Here is a 16,258-nt window from a genome sequence, read left to right as displayed (position 1 = left end):
AAGTTAATGCATGAGTCATTAGGACTTTTTGTTACCTTTCTTGTATTACATCTTTATATTACAAACCACAGAAGAAATCCATAAAAATATTAAATGCTGCCTGAAAAAGTAAATAGAAAAAGAGTTTTTTTAAACTCGGTTTATTGAACAAAATATTTTACAGTATCTTGGATATACATATATACATATTGTTTTGTACTGTGTTACATGATCGATGAACCCCCTGCAGTGACAATATCTGTGCCATCAAAATTCAATGGATGTTTCAAGAAAATACTAATACATCATTGACTTCCAAACACATCATACAAATCTTAATATAGAAAGCACAAAAAATAAGAATTTATCTGTGAAAAGCACCCACTTCATACAAAAACAACTTTTTCTTTTTTTTTTGTCTTATATTCAGTTACAGTATGCAGGTAATAAAAATACCTGAAACTCCCTCTGTTTTTGTCGTAGGGGCTTGTTTTTTTCACCTTTCCTCTGCAGGGAAATCATGGTTAAGGACTTATTCTAGAACAAATAAAGTAGTGGCTCGGAGCTTCTGCTGTCGCCTCCACTGCTGCTGCAGCTGCCATGCGATCAGCAGGCCTCTCAAATAACATACACATCAGTCTTCTCCCCAAGAAGCCAATACGTTCTCATTTTACCTTTGCCCTGGAAAAAAACACAGAAATCAATAAGTTTATCAATGGAGGTGGAGTGGGAGGGGTTGGGGTAAATAAAACCCACCCCACCCCCTATTGCACTGCCCTTTATTATGAAAGACCCTGAAGCTTATTTTCAATGGCATGCCTCTACCTCCAGTCTGCACAGGTGGCACATATTGCACAAAGCCATCAATAATCCGTGTTATTTAACAAAGGCAATTTAATTTAAATATAGTTATTCTTTCTCTCTCTTTTTCTATTATATAAAACCCAAATAATACCATTAAGAAAAAGACCAGAATCAAATAAAGTACAGTTTAATATTAAATAAATTATAACAAATAATAGATGATGATAAATAATAAATAAGTAATGTGGAAATAAATACATAAGGTTTAATAAATAAAAGCAAATAAACAAATGTAATAAATTGGAGGAAAAGAAACAAATGAACAAAGGTCAGACACCAGACATCATGGGGTTAAAACCAGCCTTAGACGGGTTAATTAATGCTGCAGCCTATATCAGTTAATCGGTATAAGGAGCCTAAATGATAAGTTTATCCATGAAACAGCATAATGTTTTTGTTTTTCATTTTAAGTTCCGCCCAGAGTTTTTTTTAACCTTTTAAAACCTAAGGTTCCCAAACGTGAGGATGTTGAGAACAGATGGCCAAACTGTGCCAAAATGGCTGTTTTGGAGACCTCATTTCTGTCTGTGCTAAAACTCTAATTTTGTTCTGTTTCACTTTATCAGAGTTGGTGATTTCAGAGATAATGTTATGTTAATGTTTAGAGCCACAGCGGCATCATTTTAAAGAGATATTGAGATTTATCCTGAAAGCGAAGGTGGGGACTCGAGTTTGGGACTCAGACTCAAATCGCACTTAAGTCTCATTTCCAGTGTTTGAGACTCAACTTGGACTCGCACTCAAAAGTGTTGAGACTCGACTCAGACTTGTGATTTGAGACTCGTGAACAATCTTTTTGTCATGATTATCTCTCAGTTTCGATCTCCTGTCTGCTGTCATTTCTCCAGACGTAACACTGACATAACGCCACACCGCCTGCAGTGCTTACACAATCAATCAAAACAACTGCAGCGCTGGTGAACACAACTGTTGCTACAGCGCTTATAACTTTAAGTATTAAAAACTTAGAGAGTTACCAAATTTGAGCAGCAAACTGCAATGTCTGTGGTATAAAAATCCAAAATGCTGGATCCACTTCATCCACTGTCATCCACCTTAAAACACACCTACATAGGTTAGTCACTGTAATATGAAGCTAATGTTAGCATCTATGTTAGCAACTAGCTTAGAGGCACAGCAGTGGAAACAGTGGCTTGTTGCATCAGATTTTTCTGATGAACTAGTGCAGGAATCACTACCTGTGGACCAGTGGAGCCACTGTCCTGCAGATTTTACATGTTTACCTGCTGCAATACATGAGTCAAATTATTTATGGATCATTTGTGCAAAACTTAAAAACAAGCTATCATTTGGATCACGTGTGTTGCAGCAGGAAAATGTCTAAAGCCTGCAGGACTGTTGGTGATGCTGCACTAAAGTGCAGCATATTGGTCAATGAAGGCTGAGTATGGATTTTAAATTCCTCAGATATTAGAATGCAGTCTTCTAAAGACCTGACAGCAGGCGTCGAATGTAAAATTTTTCATTACAACTAAAAGTGACTTGCGACTTGACTTGGACTTGCGATAAAGGATTTGTGAACATCTCTACCTGATGTGTTTTGTTCTTTTAGGCAAGCCTGAAACTTTTAATTTGTGCTACGTGCCATCTTCATTTTTAAATTATACTGATATTTACACGCCCTACAAATCTAACACACGTTCTCTTTACTATGACTCCAAAAGTATTCAAACAGACCTTGTGGTTGCAGATTTAGACCTATTTCATTATAGTAGGTAGTAGGTAGTTTTTAAAGCAAGTGCAGGGATCTTACCTTCATTTCCACATCTCCTCGTAACTGAAGGCCAAAGTAGCCAAACTCATCCAGCACTTCTTTGGTAGCTGAGGACACATGGATCTTTAAGGCTATCAGGAAAAAAAAAAAAATTTAGAGACAACATTTTCAGAGTGTTAAATCGAAATGGTTCCATCATCTGCACATAAAACTGGGGAGACAGCTGTAGAATAAGATGAGCCGATGCATTCAGTTGAATGCAAACAGTGATAAAATTCTGCCTCGTTCTTTTCAATTAATGCACACAGTGCAGGATTTGAGACTTGACTCTTGGCTATGAAGCTGTAAGCTGTGCTGTTTATCGCTGGCTAAGGGCCCTTTGCTGTAAGCGCTATCAATTATTTACCAGAGGATGCACAATACAGGAAGGGACTCAGTAATCAATATATCTGATGATTCACTCACAAAATACCCAACCATGCTTTCATAAGACTGACTACTGTCAGTGCTAGTTAGGAGAAGAAATGTCAAGGCAAAATCATGTGAAAACAGTAGTTTTTCCAGTTCTGGAAAGAAAATCTAGTGCCTACCAGGTCCTAGTATGAGGCAACATGTTACACTTAGTCATTTAGTGTTTAGCTTTAATAAAATTACACCTGAATGCAGAAGCAGCCAATGAAAAATGAGCACTGCATGCGATTGTGAAGCTAGAACCACCTTCAGCAGCAATAATTTTAAATACATTTTTTTATAACATTATTAGTCACTCCCATGATTGTGGCAAAATTTTGGGCCAGTTTTCCTTACAATTTAATTAAATTTAATGATTCATTGGTTAAAAAAAATAATACAAGCCCAAATTAACACCTCTCCTTAACAGTGCTTAACAGTGTGTTGCCCAATATTTGTTGCTGTGTTTACTTTTCAACAAACCTTTCAGTTTGAGTTAGAATAAAGATGAAAACCTGAATAATTATGGCTGTAATATTATAAAGCAAACAGTCATAGATTTGTCCCTATCTGGCCACTGACAAGGAAAACTTAGGAAAAATGTTTAATGATGTATTAGAAACATCAATGAGGAAACAGAGCAGGGACTAAGAAAGAATAGCAGAATAATATTAATACGATGATGATGATCCTGAGCTGCACACAGCAGTTTGTGTAAAACATGATCCTCACTGTTGAAAATCTATGTGGAGACATGCAGCATCCAGCAGGTACTGCAGTGAGGAAGACAATAGAACAAACAGCAGCATCAGTGACAGCTAGACTCACCCTCTCCATTGGATTCCATTCGGGATGCTGTGTTGACAGTATCTCCAAACAAACAGTATCTGGGCATCTTCAGCCCAACTACACCGGCACATACTGGACCTACAAAACACAAGCTAAATTTGGTCACATTTTAAAGTGGCAAAATACAGTCCCATCCACTTCTAATGAACCACTTCTGCATGTCAAGTATCTGAATAATAACAAACACTTTTACCATGAGCTGACACAGGCTAAATACTCAGTAACAAACCTCTTAAAATTACATCAGACTCCAGGATGCAGACACAGGATGTTAAAAGTGTTTATGTTCACTCTGTATAAGCATATTCAAATCACAACTGTCTACTATTTGTTTGATGCTCACTGTGGGAACATTTAGTTAAAACTAAAATGGTTTCATACAGCGTCTCGCAATAGAATCTTCCTCCATTGAGGTTAGAACGATGGGTAGTCTTTATTATAATGGAGGCTGCACTTTCTGTACTCTATTTTATTCTCTATTCTGTATTTATTTATAAATGAGCCAATGAATTTTATTAATTTCTGTCATTACTGATACAGATTATTTAATTAATTACTGTTATAGTCTCTTTATATTTATTTATTTATTTTTATATTTTTTATATAAATACAGTTCATAACAATGTAATATATATATATATATATATATATATTACGGGACTTTTTTCTAAATTTAAGGCAGCTGAATATATTTTATTATATTTATTATGTATTTATTTGTTATTCTTTATATTTTTAATCATGTATGCTTGGATTTATGAATTTATTTTTATTTTATTAGTCAAGAACACAAAAACACAGCAATGTGTTTTAGTTGCTGATATTTACTTATTTATTTATACAAAAGGCGGTACATTATAGAAGAGCTTATTGCTGAAGAGAGATATTAAGTGTGCACTGGAAATCAATTACAGTGCAGTAATTCATTTTAACAGGTATGGACATTGACTGGATTTTCTAACAGTTGGTCTGGAAACTAAATATATTTTGCAATTAGTAATTCGACCGTCATCTTCCTGAGCAGAAAAAAAGACATAAACAAAAAAAAAAAAAAGACAAATTGACACAAGACGTGGGTCTGATGTGGAGGAGAGCAGCTATTGTACACAGAAACCGTACTTATTTATGATTGTTGTGAATAATTTTATCTTTGAGACAGAAAGTGAAAACCACTCAGCTTCAGAAATTGCTTCAGAAAGAAAATAAATGATTGTTCATTTGTGCTTCATTCAGCACACGAATGGCATTATCTCTGTCAGTAAGAAGCTGTATTTGTCTCCTTCATAGAGATTATGAACACTTCTACAAAGACTTACCTGTGTGTATGCCTATCCTGAGTCTCAGCTGGTCATTTGGTCTGTGTCGGATCTTGAACGTTTTGACCTGCTCTAACAAAGCCAACGACATCCCTGCGATCTCTCTGGCGTGAAGTTTGCCGTTCCTCACCGGCAGCCCGGACACCACCATGTAGGCGTCACCGATTGTCTCCACCTAAAGGACCCATTGAAAAAGATCAGAAAAGCCTCTTCTTGACATTTTGCTGTTGTGCAAATCTGTAATGAGCCATTCTTTGTGTCTTACTCACCTTGTACACATCAAAGTTATCGATTATGGCATCGAAGCATGTGTACAGATCATTTAGCAACGTCACAACCTGTAGAAAGAGAAAGAAGAGATTTAGATATTAGAGCTTATTCGTGTCCTACATGCCAGCCAAACCAGAACTTAACCATTTAAAATCATCACAGTCTATTTCATTATGTCTTTCACTGGAAGATTGCCACTGACTTGCTGACATACACATCCTACAGCCTCTATAAGAAAACACAGCAGACAATCATCAGGAGCACCTGCAGGAAGACAAACTGTAAAAACCATGAACGACATAAAAGCAACTACACTAACCTGAGTGTGTGTGTACATATGAGTGCAGCATATGAGTGATGAGTTATGTTAAGTGATAAATAGTAATCGTTATCTTCAACATCACACAGCCCTATCATCTTGTTTATGGCTGCTTAGGTCTTATAAGTGGTCTATAAGCTGGAAGTATTGTGTATTTTGCGTAATTTAGAACGTAATGAGCTCACACTGCTGTACAAGTCCGATCATTGTGTAGAAATTAAAAAATCCAATGTCTTGTTGGCATTTTTTCATTTATTTTCCCAGTTCCCCAGAAATTTCAATTCTGCTCATAAAAGCAGAAGTTCTTGATGTTAGCTTTAAAGAAGTTAAAACATACAGGAATGACCTGAAAGGGTTTGTTAAGTCAGTATGTAAGGAACACTCTAACTACATGACTTTTTAGTTTTCGACTGTTTTTATGAACCTGGACGTGTTCAGCGGTTTGATTCGCACTGAGATCATGTCTCAACAAGAGATCAGTAAGTGGTCCTGTTCCATTAGTACCTCCTCGACTCAACTCAGTTTATAGGGTTTTCATCACCTGATACCAGGTACTTTGTAGCCCTGACTAGGGGCTTCAAAGTGAGCTGAGTTAAGCTGAAAACAGACTTGAGGCTTCTGATTGGCTGGGGAGTGATGTCACTGGATGTGTAATGAAAACGATTCCCGCCAAACTCTCTTTCACATCGCCAAAGTGTTTCGTCTCACCGATTCAAACCTTCAGTCAGACCACAAGCCACAGACTGAACAGTATGTATACCATCGCCTCAGTATCCTCCATTGTTGTGTTTGTGTCGCATACAAATGGCAACACAAGATTTTTGGGCCGCCTTGCTATGACGACCACATCCACATAGAGGTGGTATTCAACTGCAATGGAAAACAACCTAAATTCAGTAGAGCTGAGTCAAGCTGAGTAGAGCCAAGTAGATTTGTGTGAAAAAGAGGCTATAGCCAAGAATTTCCATCAGTTTGCTGTGTGCTAGTCTATTATTCTGGTCTATTGGTCTGGTATTTTTACTTTACTAATACTAACACTGCCTAAGACTGAAATTCATTACCAAAATCTATCTCACAAACACTAAAATTTAGTTTAAACTGTCATTAAAACAGCACTATTAGAACAACTATAAAATTATTATGATCATGATAGTAATGCTTATATAAAGTATGTTTAGGGTATTGACATTGTTAAAATTAGTAAAAAATAAATGGGTTAAAGATAAAATGACTATAGTGATTGGTAATTATGTGCAAATATGTAATTAAAAATAGTGTTAATAACATGTTTATTATTATATTGATACAGTGATGGTCATGATATTGATCAATTTGAAGTTTTTTTTGCGTGTGTGTAAATTGATGGATTTTGGATATATTTCACAAACTTGTGTAATTTTTGTGAATGGATAATGTGTTGGACTCCCAGGAAGAAAAGCAGTAGCAATGAGCTGTGGCTAATGGAGGTCCTTCCTAGCAGAAATCTTCTTAGGGTGAAGCAGACCACTCACACATTTTTAGACTGACATCTATCATACTGTATGTTCACAAACTACACTTAGAGTGAGTAATGGCTGCAAGAGATGCTTAAAATGGCTGTTTGGGTGCAGAGAGGTGACTACAATTACAGGTCAGGGTATTTTTGATTGACTAGAGGGTATTTGGTACTTACCATGACTTGACAAGAACAGCTACAGACACTGTTGGTTTAACAAATTATTATACTATATGTGTTAACACTGTTTTCTGGCTTCCTCTTCTCTTATAAGCTATACGTACTGAATGGTTACATATTACATGTACAGGATAATGAGGTTATAAGCGGTTGTATTTATATTGTATTTGCCATATTTCTTTTATTTTACTATCATTTTTGTAGCCTAGCATACCTGATCTTTCCACACTGCCTGAGAAAAAAAGTGTGGCAAAGATGAGAGGAACAGCCTTTTGTATTCAGGCTGATTCCACTTCATCTGATGGTGTAAGATTACCCATCAGCACCTGAGACCCGGTGCCAGATGATGCCTGAAGTCTAAAGACCTCGCTTTGGTATTTGAGTGAGAGGAAGATGATGTGACTCAACTCTGCATCAACATACTCTTCCATCTAACAACTGTACTATTTTGAGTCACAGTCTGTGTGTGGGAAAACACACACTATGAGCCACACTGTAGGTAGAGACCCGATACTCATGAGAACTTTAATGCACAAGCAGAGAAGGGAAATTCACCACAACTTAGATCACGATGAAAGATTTTTACAGGCTTTCCTCGGGAGACATCGACGAAAGTTTCATAAGCAGAAAAAGTGAGATGCAGAGTGATAATCAATCACTTGCAGAAACGCTTTGATAGCGGTGTACCTGTAGCGGCGTGCTCTCCGCAGACAAGGAAGTGAAGCCGACGATGTCGCTGAAGTAGATGGTGACGCTGTCGAATGCCTCTGCCTGCACCGTCTCACCCCTTTTTAGCTGCTCTGCAACAGAACTGCATACAGACAGAGAGGTCAAGGCATTCACGCTGCTAAAAAAAAACATTTAAAAAGGGAAAGGAAGGATTATGAAACTAAAGATAAAAACAAAGACAAGATGTTTAAGGTTCTCAGACATTTGGCTGAATGCCTGGCCACTTTGATTAGTCCCAGATGTCAGTTTTATCTCCGCTCATGTTAATTTTCTTTTAATCAAATGATCCCAAAGGCAAAAAGAAGCATGGCGGAGGTCAGTTTGTTTAATTCACATGTGTGGTGAGAAATTAAATCTGTCCTTTCTCTCAGGCCTCTCTTCTTTTGGGGGATGGGGAAGAAGGAAAAGAGGATAAAGGATAGAGAAAGAGTGGATTTGCTGCTGTGGTATGATTGCCTAAACTCACTATCATGCCTGTTCTGCTGTCTCTCCTTAATGAGCAGTTTGCCTGACAGCTCTCTCTGCTCTCTTATCTCTTTTTGTCCACATGGGATCACACCACAGGGAGATGTGTTTCTAGTCATAAAATGCACCGAGTTGAGAGCGACTCTGGGTCTTTAATTAATACAAAAACTCAGCAGCTGACAGTATCATTTGGACGTGTTGGTAATTCACTCCGCTTGCTGGGTTCAACCTAATTGGAGCTTTTAAGCTTGTGGTTGGCAGGGCTACTGTAAAGTGGCAAAAAACAGTCTGTTTTTCTTACTGTGGTAGAATTTGATAGAGGAGGTTTTCGGCTTTCCGTTTCTCCTCCAGGTATGCTTGTGTTCGCTCCTCCACCAGGTTCTCCAGGTTGTTGGCGTACTGCTCCATCCTGGACAGCAGGTTGTTAAGAATACTGGTGCTGCCCTCCCTGTGCAACACACATGCAAACACACACAACGCAGTTCTGCTTTAGACGTGCTTTGGCAAGGCAGGTGTTAAACTTTTACTCCACATTAGTGAGATCTGGCTAAACTGCCGACCTTGTTTCCTGATGTTAGTACTATTTTTAATGAGTTTAATGTTACTATAAAAAGATAGAAATGATCAAACTAAACCCCAAATTTTAGGTTAGAAATTAATTTTTTAAAAAATAAAAAAAACTGTTTTATTCGGTCTTTTTATTAATCTGAATTTGCTATTTTGGTGCTCTGTTGTTTATCTCTATTCAGAGTCAATTAATATACACTGCTCAAAAAAATAAAGGGAACACTTAAACAACACAGTGTAACTCCAAGTCAATCACACTTCTGTGAAATCAAACTGTCCACTTAGGAAGCAACACTGATTGACAATCAATTTCACATGCTGTTGTGCAAATGGAATAGACAACAGGTGGTAATTAAAGGCAATTAGCAAGACACCCCAATAAAGGAGTGGTTCTGCAGGTGGTGACCACAGACCACTTCTCAGTTCCTGCTTTCTGGCTGATGTTTTGGTCACTTTTGAATGCTGGTGGTGCTTTTACTCTAGTGGTAGCATGAGACGAAGTCTATAACCCACACAAGTGGTTCAGGTAGTGCAGCTCATCCAGGATGGCGCATCAATGTGAGCTGTGGCAAGAAGGTTTGCTGTGTCTGTCCAAAGCATGGAGGCGCGACGAGGAGACAGGCCAGTACATCAGGAGATGTGGAGGAGGCCGCAGGAGGGCAACAACCCAGCAGCAGGATCGCTACCTCCACCTTTGAGCAAGGAGGAACAGGAGGGGCACTGCCAGAGCCCTGCAACATGACCTCCAGCAGGCCACAAATGTGCATGTGTCTGCTCAAATGGTCAGAAACAGACTCCATGGGGGTGGTATGTGGGCCTACAGGTGGGAGTTGTGCTTACAGCCCAACACCGTGCAGGACGTTTGGCATTTGCCAGAAAACACCAAGGTTGGCAACTTCGCCACTGGCGCCCTGTGTGTTCTTCACAGATGAAAGCAGGTTCACACTGAGCACTAGGGCTGCACGATTATGACCAAAATAATAATCATGATTATTTTGATCAATGTTGTAATCACGATTATTAATCACGATTATTCACCATGTTTGGAAAAACGTATTTTTATTGCACCAATTATAAACGAACTATGTGGCAACAATTTTTTGTAAAAAATATAACTTTAAATTAGAATAGATTATAAATAATGCAACAGATACATTTACCATTTATTTTTGAGAAGTTAATGTAAATTATGGGGCTACAAAAGAGGCTAAATCAAGAGCCATTTCGGAGCCAACAGAGCTGACTATCTGAAAAGAGACGAACATCCCATCACTAGTATATGCAGTTTTAATGGATGCTACCATGGAGAGGGACGTTGTGAGAAAGACAAAAATTGAAGAAAAGACAACCTAAAAATGTTTAGAACAGCAAATAAATAAATAAAATTCAATTCTTTAGTCAATATTTTATTTGTTTTTTTAAGTTTAATTTATTGAGTGAACTGTTTTTTAATTAGGAGTCTGCAACATGTCACAACACTTTTTAAATGTTTATGTCCACACTCTTTATTAATAAACATTAATATCTGACAGTAAGCCAGCACGGGATCATCCAGCAGCAGTTATGTACGTTTAATTTTCAGCCTGATCATGAAACAGAGGCGATCATCTCCTGCTCTGAACGCAGCTCTGCTGCGTGAGGAACAAGCCTCTTCTGAGTGCTTTTGGACAGGGGAGGGGTCTGCAGCACCCACTCCTCATTGAAGAGTAAACTATACACTCTTTTTTGCACTTTGGTGCCCCTTAATGAAGGCTAATTTAGCATCTGTCTTGCATCCTGTTTCTTCTCTGGGACCCCTTCAGCCAGTAAAAGTCAGTCCAAAGTTCCTATCTCTAGCTCTGTCTCGTTTCCTTTTTCCTATTGTGTTTGCAATATGATCTCAAGGCCGATACATGCATAAAATACATAGCTAGTACACTGGAAAAAATGTGTAGTAGTTTTATAATAAAGGGTTTTAAAAAAATTACATTTTATTACTACTATGATAGAGCTCATGTTGGGCTAAAGATGGTGTTTCCACTCTTGTCAGGATATGATGACATGGACATGGACCACTGACAGCGACAACAGCCATAAGGAGAAGGAGGCATTGGTGGGTTGAAGTTAAACCTCTTGCTATACTAGCTAATCCTCTCCAACACCATCATTCTCACAGTCTTTTCACTTTTTGTACTTCCACAATCAGTGAAACCACTTCCTTTCAACAACCAATGCTCATTGGTTGTGGCTCACATCAAAGCCACAAAACACAATCATCACAACTTTTAAGACTGAATTTTGAAACTAATAACGTATTGCACATGCAGACAATCATTCTCACTTCATTTCTGCTGAGACTGGCCTTGTTTTAGCAGCTTCTTTCAGCTGTACATTAATGAAGCAAGTAAAAGTTATCATTTTTTAGGCCTTTCATAGAGTGTCAGACGTACGATTTATGTCCCAACATGACCACCAGTGTGAATTACTTCAGGATATATACTGTTCAGGAAATAAATGTCCTCTGCACCATCCAGCAGTTTATGGGCTACCTCTTTTTCTTTGACAACAAAAGTATATTGCATACATATGAACATTTGAATCTCTAGAGAAAAGATCTGGGTGTGGACTTTACAGTAGAATGAATCCTTCAGATGTTTGCTTTCTCACTTGCAGCCCCTCCATACCAAGTCTAGAAACCGTCGGTACACATGGAAAAAAGGCTTGACACATATTACCAGGCCTCATTTCAAGATTATTACTGCAATCGCGTTTCCTGCAGGTTTTTAATATTATATAATTGGTTTTTTGCATAATGTTTGTGTCTCATGGCATTTCTACATTCATTTGCTTATGTGTACACAAATACATTTACTCCATCGGAGCAAACGGGTGAGTCATGCACGACACTGTGGCAGCTAAAAGCATCAGTGTCTGGCATCCTGCCGGTTTCTACTGGGTCACACGACCTACACACTCCCACATGTTGTTTAAGTTTAAAGAAACAAATATCAGAGTGAGACATGAAAGACTGATGAGTATCAACACATTGAATGTAAGCTCACAGGCCACATACTGCATACTTAACCCAATATTACAGGCATCTATATCTGTAACATAGATGTAACAAAAAAGTAATGCTAAAAACAACTTTATGACACGTCTGTCCAGAAAAGATCACACCTATTTTCACGTTGTCCCCCAAAACACTTTTTAATAAATCATCCCATTTAAATTCCAGGGTGAATTATTTGCAGATGATTACATTCACTTTATTTCTGCTTTCCAACTTGTTTGGAAACAGGCCAGATGATGCTAACTTTAAAATACATCCCAAAACAAACTATTAACAACAACAAAAAACAGTAGAATGTCTTAAATGATGTATTATAAACAAATAATAATTACTTGACACCTTTGACAAGAATTTAAAGACGTCTGATAACAAAAGTGTTCACAGTCTCTGATATTTGCCAAAGGAGGTGTTTTTAGGAGCATAACCAGCCTAAATGCCTACTTAAACTTTTGCATTTTATTTTTTTTTTAACTTAACAAATAATTGATAGTGCTAAAAATATTAAAGAAATAAAACTTTTAAATGCCTCTCTAATGTCAACCTGTACAGGAAAGGCTGGTATGATCACTGCTAACTGCTTGTATAATGAAATTCTTAAAAATCTTAAAGGTGAAATGAAAATTAAGTCAAACATAACAAGGAGTAACAATTCTGCAGGTAAAATTCCCTAAAGATTTACTTTAAAGGAACAATGTGTAAAATTTGTGATACCTGGTGGTAAAACCCTAGAAAGCAACCAACAGAAACAAATATTTTTAGCCTTTATATACTGTGTATAAATTATTTACAATAACTATTTTTGTCATTGTTTCAGCATAATTACACATATATGATCTGATAATTAACTTTTTCACTTAAACTTCTTTATTAACATATTGGACCTAAAACACAAAAATCATCAAATCCCAAAAGAAAGTAAACACTACTGACAAGTTAAAAGCATAAACACACTTTTTTCTGTTTTGTAAATTGACCAAAAATTGTAAAAATGTTACGACCAGCCTGATCATAGGCGTCTGTAACTGTAAATATAAATGGCTCATTTGACATGATTCTTATTTTCACTGCATTCTGCATTAATTCAAACACAGAAAGGAAACATATCACATTTTTGGCAACAGATCCGATATTTGCCGCACTACAACTTTAACATGTGCAAGAACGAGTTCAAAAGAACGCGACCATTGAACATGTTTGTTTTTCTGGGAAAGTTGAACTGAATAAAACGTATTTACAAATAAAGAACTTGAATGTGAACTCCTTCAGATTTTGTGTGAGGTCACATTTTCCTCCATTTTCCCAGCCCTACACCTAATTCACACAAAGTTACCCACGATGCACTTCAGCATAACAAACCAGCAACGCTTCGCAGCGACACGGGTGCAGAGAAGCTGCAGATGCAGCGTCCACATCACAAACCTTGTTTCCTTGTCATTATTTATGGAAGTATTAATTACTGTCTGAAAATTAAATCTAACATTTCTTTACAACTTATGTCCACATGCACTTAAAAAACAGGTTGTAACATCAGCTTCTTCAACTTCTGATTAGTAAAGATGTGGAGATAAAGCATCTGTCCAGTGAGAGTAGATCTTTTTATAATATTTATAGACTTTGCAGCATTTCTCTTTTTGTAAGAGCTGAAAATAGATGTTTGACAAAGAATGACCTTCTGTTACACTGAAAATAGTTTTTTAGACAAATAAAAGAAAAAATACACACAAATCACACAAAAATCTGTCCACACATCTGTTCCACATGCATATCTATTTTGTGTGATCGAATTTAAGATCTAGTACAACAGATTTCATTTCAAGACAAAACACTATCATTTCTAAACCTAAAACTGAAATGAACTGAACTTTGAACTAGTTCATTATCCTGCTTCCACCAATGGGTGCAGGTCGGGGCGGGACGCATTTCTTTGTGTTTCCACATGTAAAAACTGGGAAGGGTACCCTAATATCTGACCAGATCCATCCTACTTTGTTGGGGTCCTTCCGATAGGGTATCAATCTAATTGAACCAACCCAAAAGGGTGGAGCTTGACACACTGCGATCTGTTGATTGGTTAAGAAAAAGAAGTCACTTCACGTGTGACCTGGCATAAAAACAAAGCAGGAATGGCTCCTTGTTTAGAGCAACATATTTTCTTGTTGTTGATTAAATCTCTATTTAAAATGGCATTATGACGCACCGTCAAGAAGAAAGAACACAAACTGTTAGATGCCCGCCGTTCTCCTCCTTTGTTTCTGAGTTGTGTTTTGGTTATACTTTAAGGAAAGCACCGTGCTGTGATGGCTTCCTGCTATTACGTAGCTGAGGCATCTATCGCTATGCGGCTGATACTCCACCTCTCAGGTAAGATTCAGGCTGGCTGAGAAAACGTAATGAGGTTACAGTTCACAAACCATATCCACACCTTAGTCGCCCTATCCAGACATGCATGGGTTGGTGGAAACGAGGCTCATGTCTCTGTACAGACACATAACTCCTCCAAATAAATCGTTGACTTTTATACCCAGTCACGTTACAGACCTGTGATTTAGTCGACTAGTCGTGCACATCTCTAATACAGATATTAATACTATGAGGTTTTGAGTCAGTTGGAGTGTTTGTCTATTCCAGTATTTTTTTATGCAGAACACTTGTTGTTAAAACAAATGGAGACGACTACACAGTTCTCAGAGAAAGACTATACACACTCAAGAATTGACATTTTCCTATAACTTGATAAATTATGACCATTATTACTTTTTTTTTTGAGTCGGTAAATGTAGAAAAAGATAGGGATTAAGGAAATATGACACTTTAAAAATGGACATTTTAATATTGCACACAGAACGAATTAGTAAAAAATAATTATTTTTACTGATGATAAACAATCATCTCTAAGTATAGCCACTGGGGTTAACTAGATGCACGCGGTAAGAGGTCAGCTATTCATGGCGAGCTCAGTGGCAGCTCCCTGTGTGGGTTAAACCAAGCCGTTTACTCCTGAACACCCCTCTTGTTAGTGTGCCCTTCAAGGCCAAGCTCACACTCACACGCCAAAAATAACAGCCCATCCATCACGTCATGTCAACAGCGTGCATTTACTTAATGAAAATAACCAGCAGACAGTGCATTAAGGCGCAGGCTTCTGAGGCTTCGTACACATGAAGAGGGACTTTGCACGTAGCTGTCAAGAGCATCCTTGAGTGCTTGTGATGTTATCAATCATATGGAGCTTTCTACTTCAAGCCACTCCAAATGGAAAGCTATACATCACCAGACTCATCCTGTGTAGAATTACAGAGCTAACAGGAGAGGTCTAGCTGGGAGGAAAAACATACAGACAACTCAAACTCTTTACACAGTCGCTTGAAAACACCTGTTCTTTAGGTCACATCTGCACCTTTTCAGCACGTATATGTTTGTAGTTGTTTTATTTTTTTACAGCCACCATGTTGAATAAAATTCTCACTATCAAGCTGATCTTTAGAGATTGTCCCGTCAACCAAATTCATCATTTAAATGAGCTGATATGAACTGATTATTACAGTCCAGTTATATTTCTGTGTTTCTACTCTATAATGGACATACAGTCTAATTAAGTCTGGTAGGGGGATGTCAGGGGTTGACAGAGCGTTGGCTTGTACTACGGGAGACTGCTTCTCATATCCTGTTTTGCAGTAATTGTGTTTCTTTCATTCCTGACTGCTCTACGTGTTTAAACAGTTATGATTAGACAATAATGTGTTATCTAGCTTCATGAACATCTCTATGCTTGCTTTCCAACTCCACACTAAATTTTAAAGCCTATGGGACATTAGGTCTGATCTACATCTGGAAAAATATGCAACATGCAATATATTGATCATTATGACAATGTGACTAGCAATATATGAAGAAAGACTTATGCAATGTCACTCATCAGCGAGCTGCTAGTTAAGAAATAATCTAATCTAGAAAAAGAATCGTGAATTGAAGAAAAGAAGGTGTATTC

The 16,258-nt window shown here is 37.6% G+C and overlaps 1 protein-coding gene across 1 annotated transcript in view; it reads right to left on the bottom strand.

Annotated features, from left to right (window-relative positions):
* Positions 1-314: 314 nt before the first annotated feature.
* The window catches only part of LOC121629587 (atrial natriuretic peptide receptor 2), an 81,028-nt gene continuing 65,084 nt past the window's right edge, over positions 315-16,258 (bottom strand). The window contains exons 16-22 of the mRNA XM_041969244.1: positions 8,953-9,099; positions 8,145-8,268; positions 5,463-5,531; positions 5,194-5,368; positions 3,857-3,955; positions 2,618-2,709; positions 315-660 (exon numbers count right to left, since the gene is read on the bottom strand). Coding sequence (XP_041825178.1) covers positions 598-660; positions 2,618-2,709; positions 3,857-3,955; positions 5,194-5,368; positions 5,463-5,531; positions 8,145-8,268; positions 8,953-9,099 — 769 coding nt within the window. The 3' untranslated portion in view covers positions 315-597. The remainder of the gene's footprint in view (positions 661-2,617; positions 2,710-3,856; positions 3,956-5,193; positions 5,369-5,462; positions 5,532-8,144; positions 8,269-8,952; positions 9,100-16,258) is intronic.

The sequence above is a fragment of the Melanotaenia boesemani genome, chromosome 19, assembly GCF_017639745.1.
Source record: "Melanotaenia boesemani isolate fMelBoe1 chromosome 19, fMelBoe1.pri, whole genome shotgun sequence".
In the NCBI taxonomy this organism is placed as follows: Eukaryota; Metazoa; Chordata; class Actinopteri; order Atheriniformes; family Melanotaeniidae; genus Melanotaenia; species Melanotaenia boesemani.
Note: the sequence above shows the minus strand (reverse complement) of the source record. Positions and strands in the feature narration are given on the sequence as shown.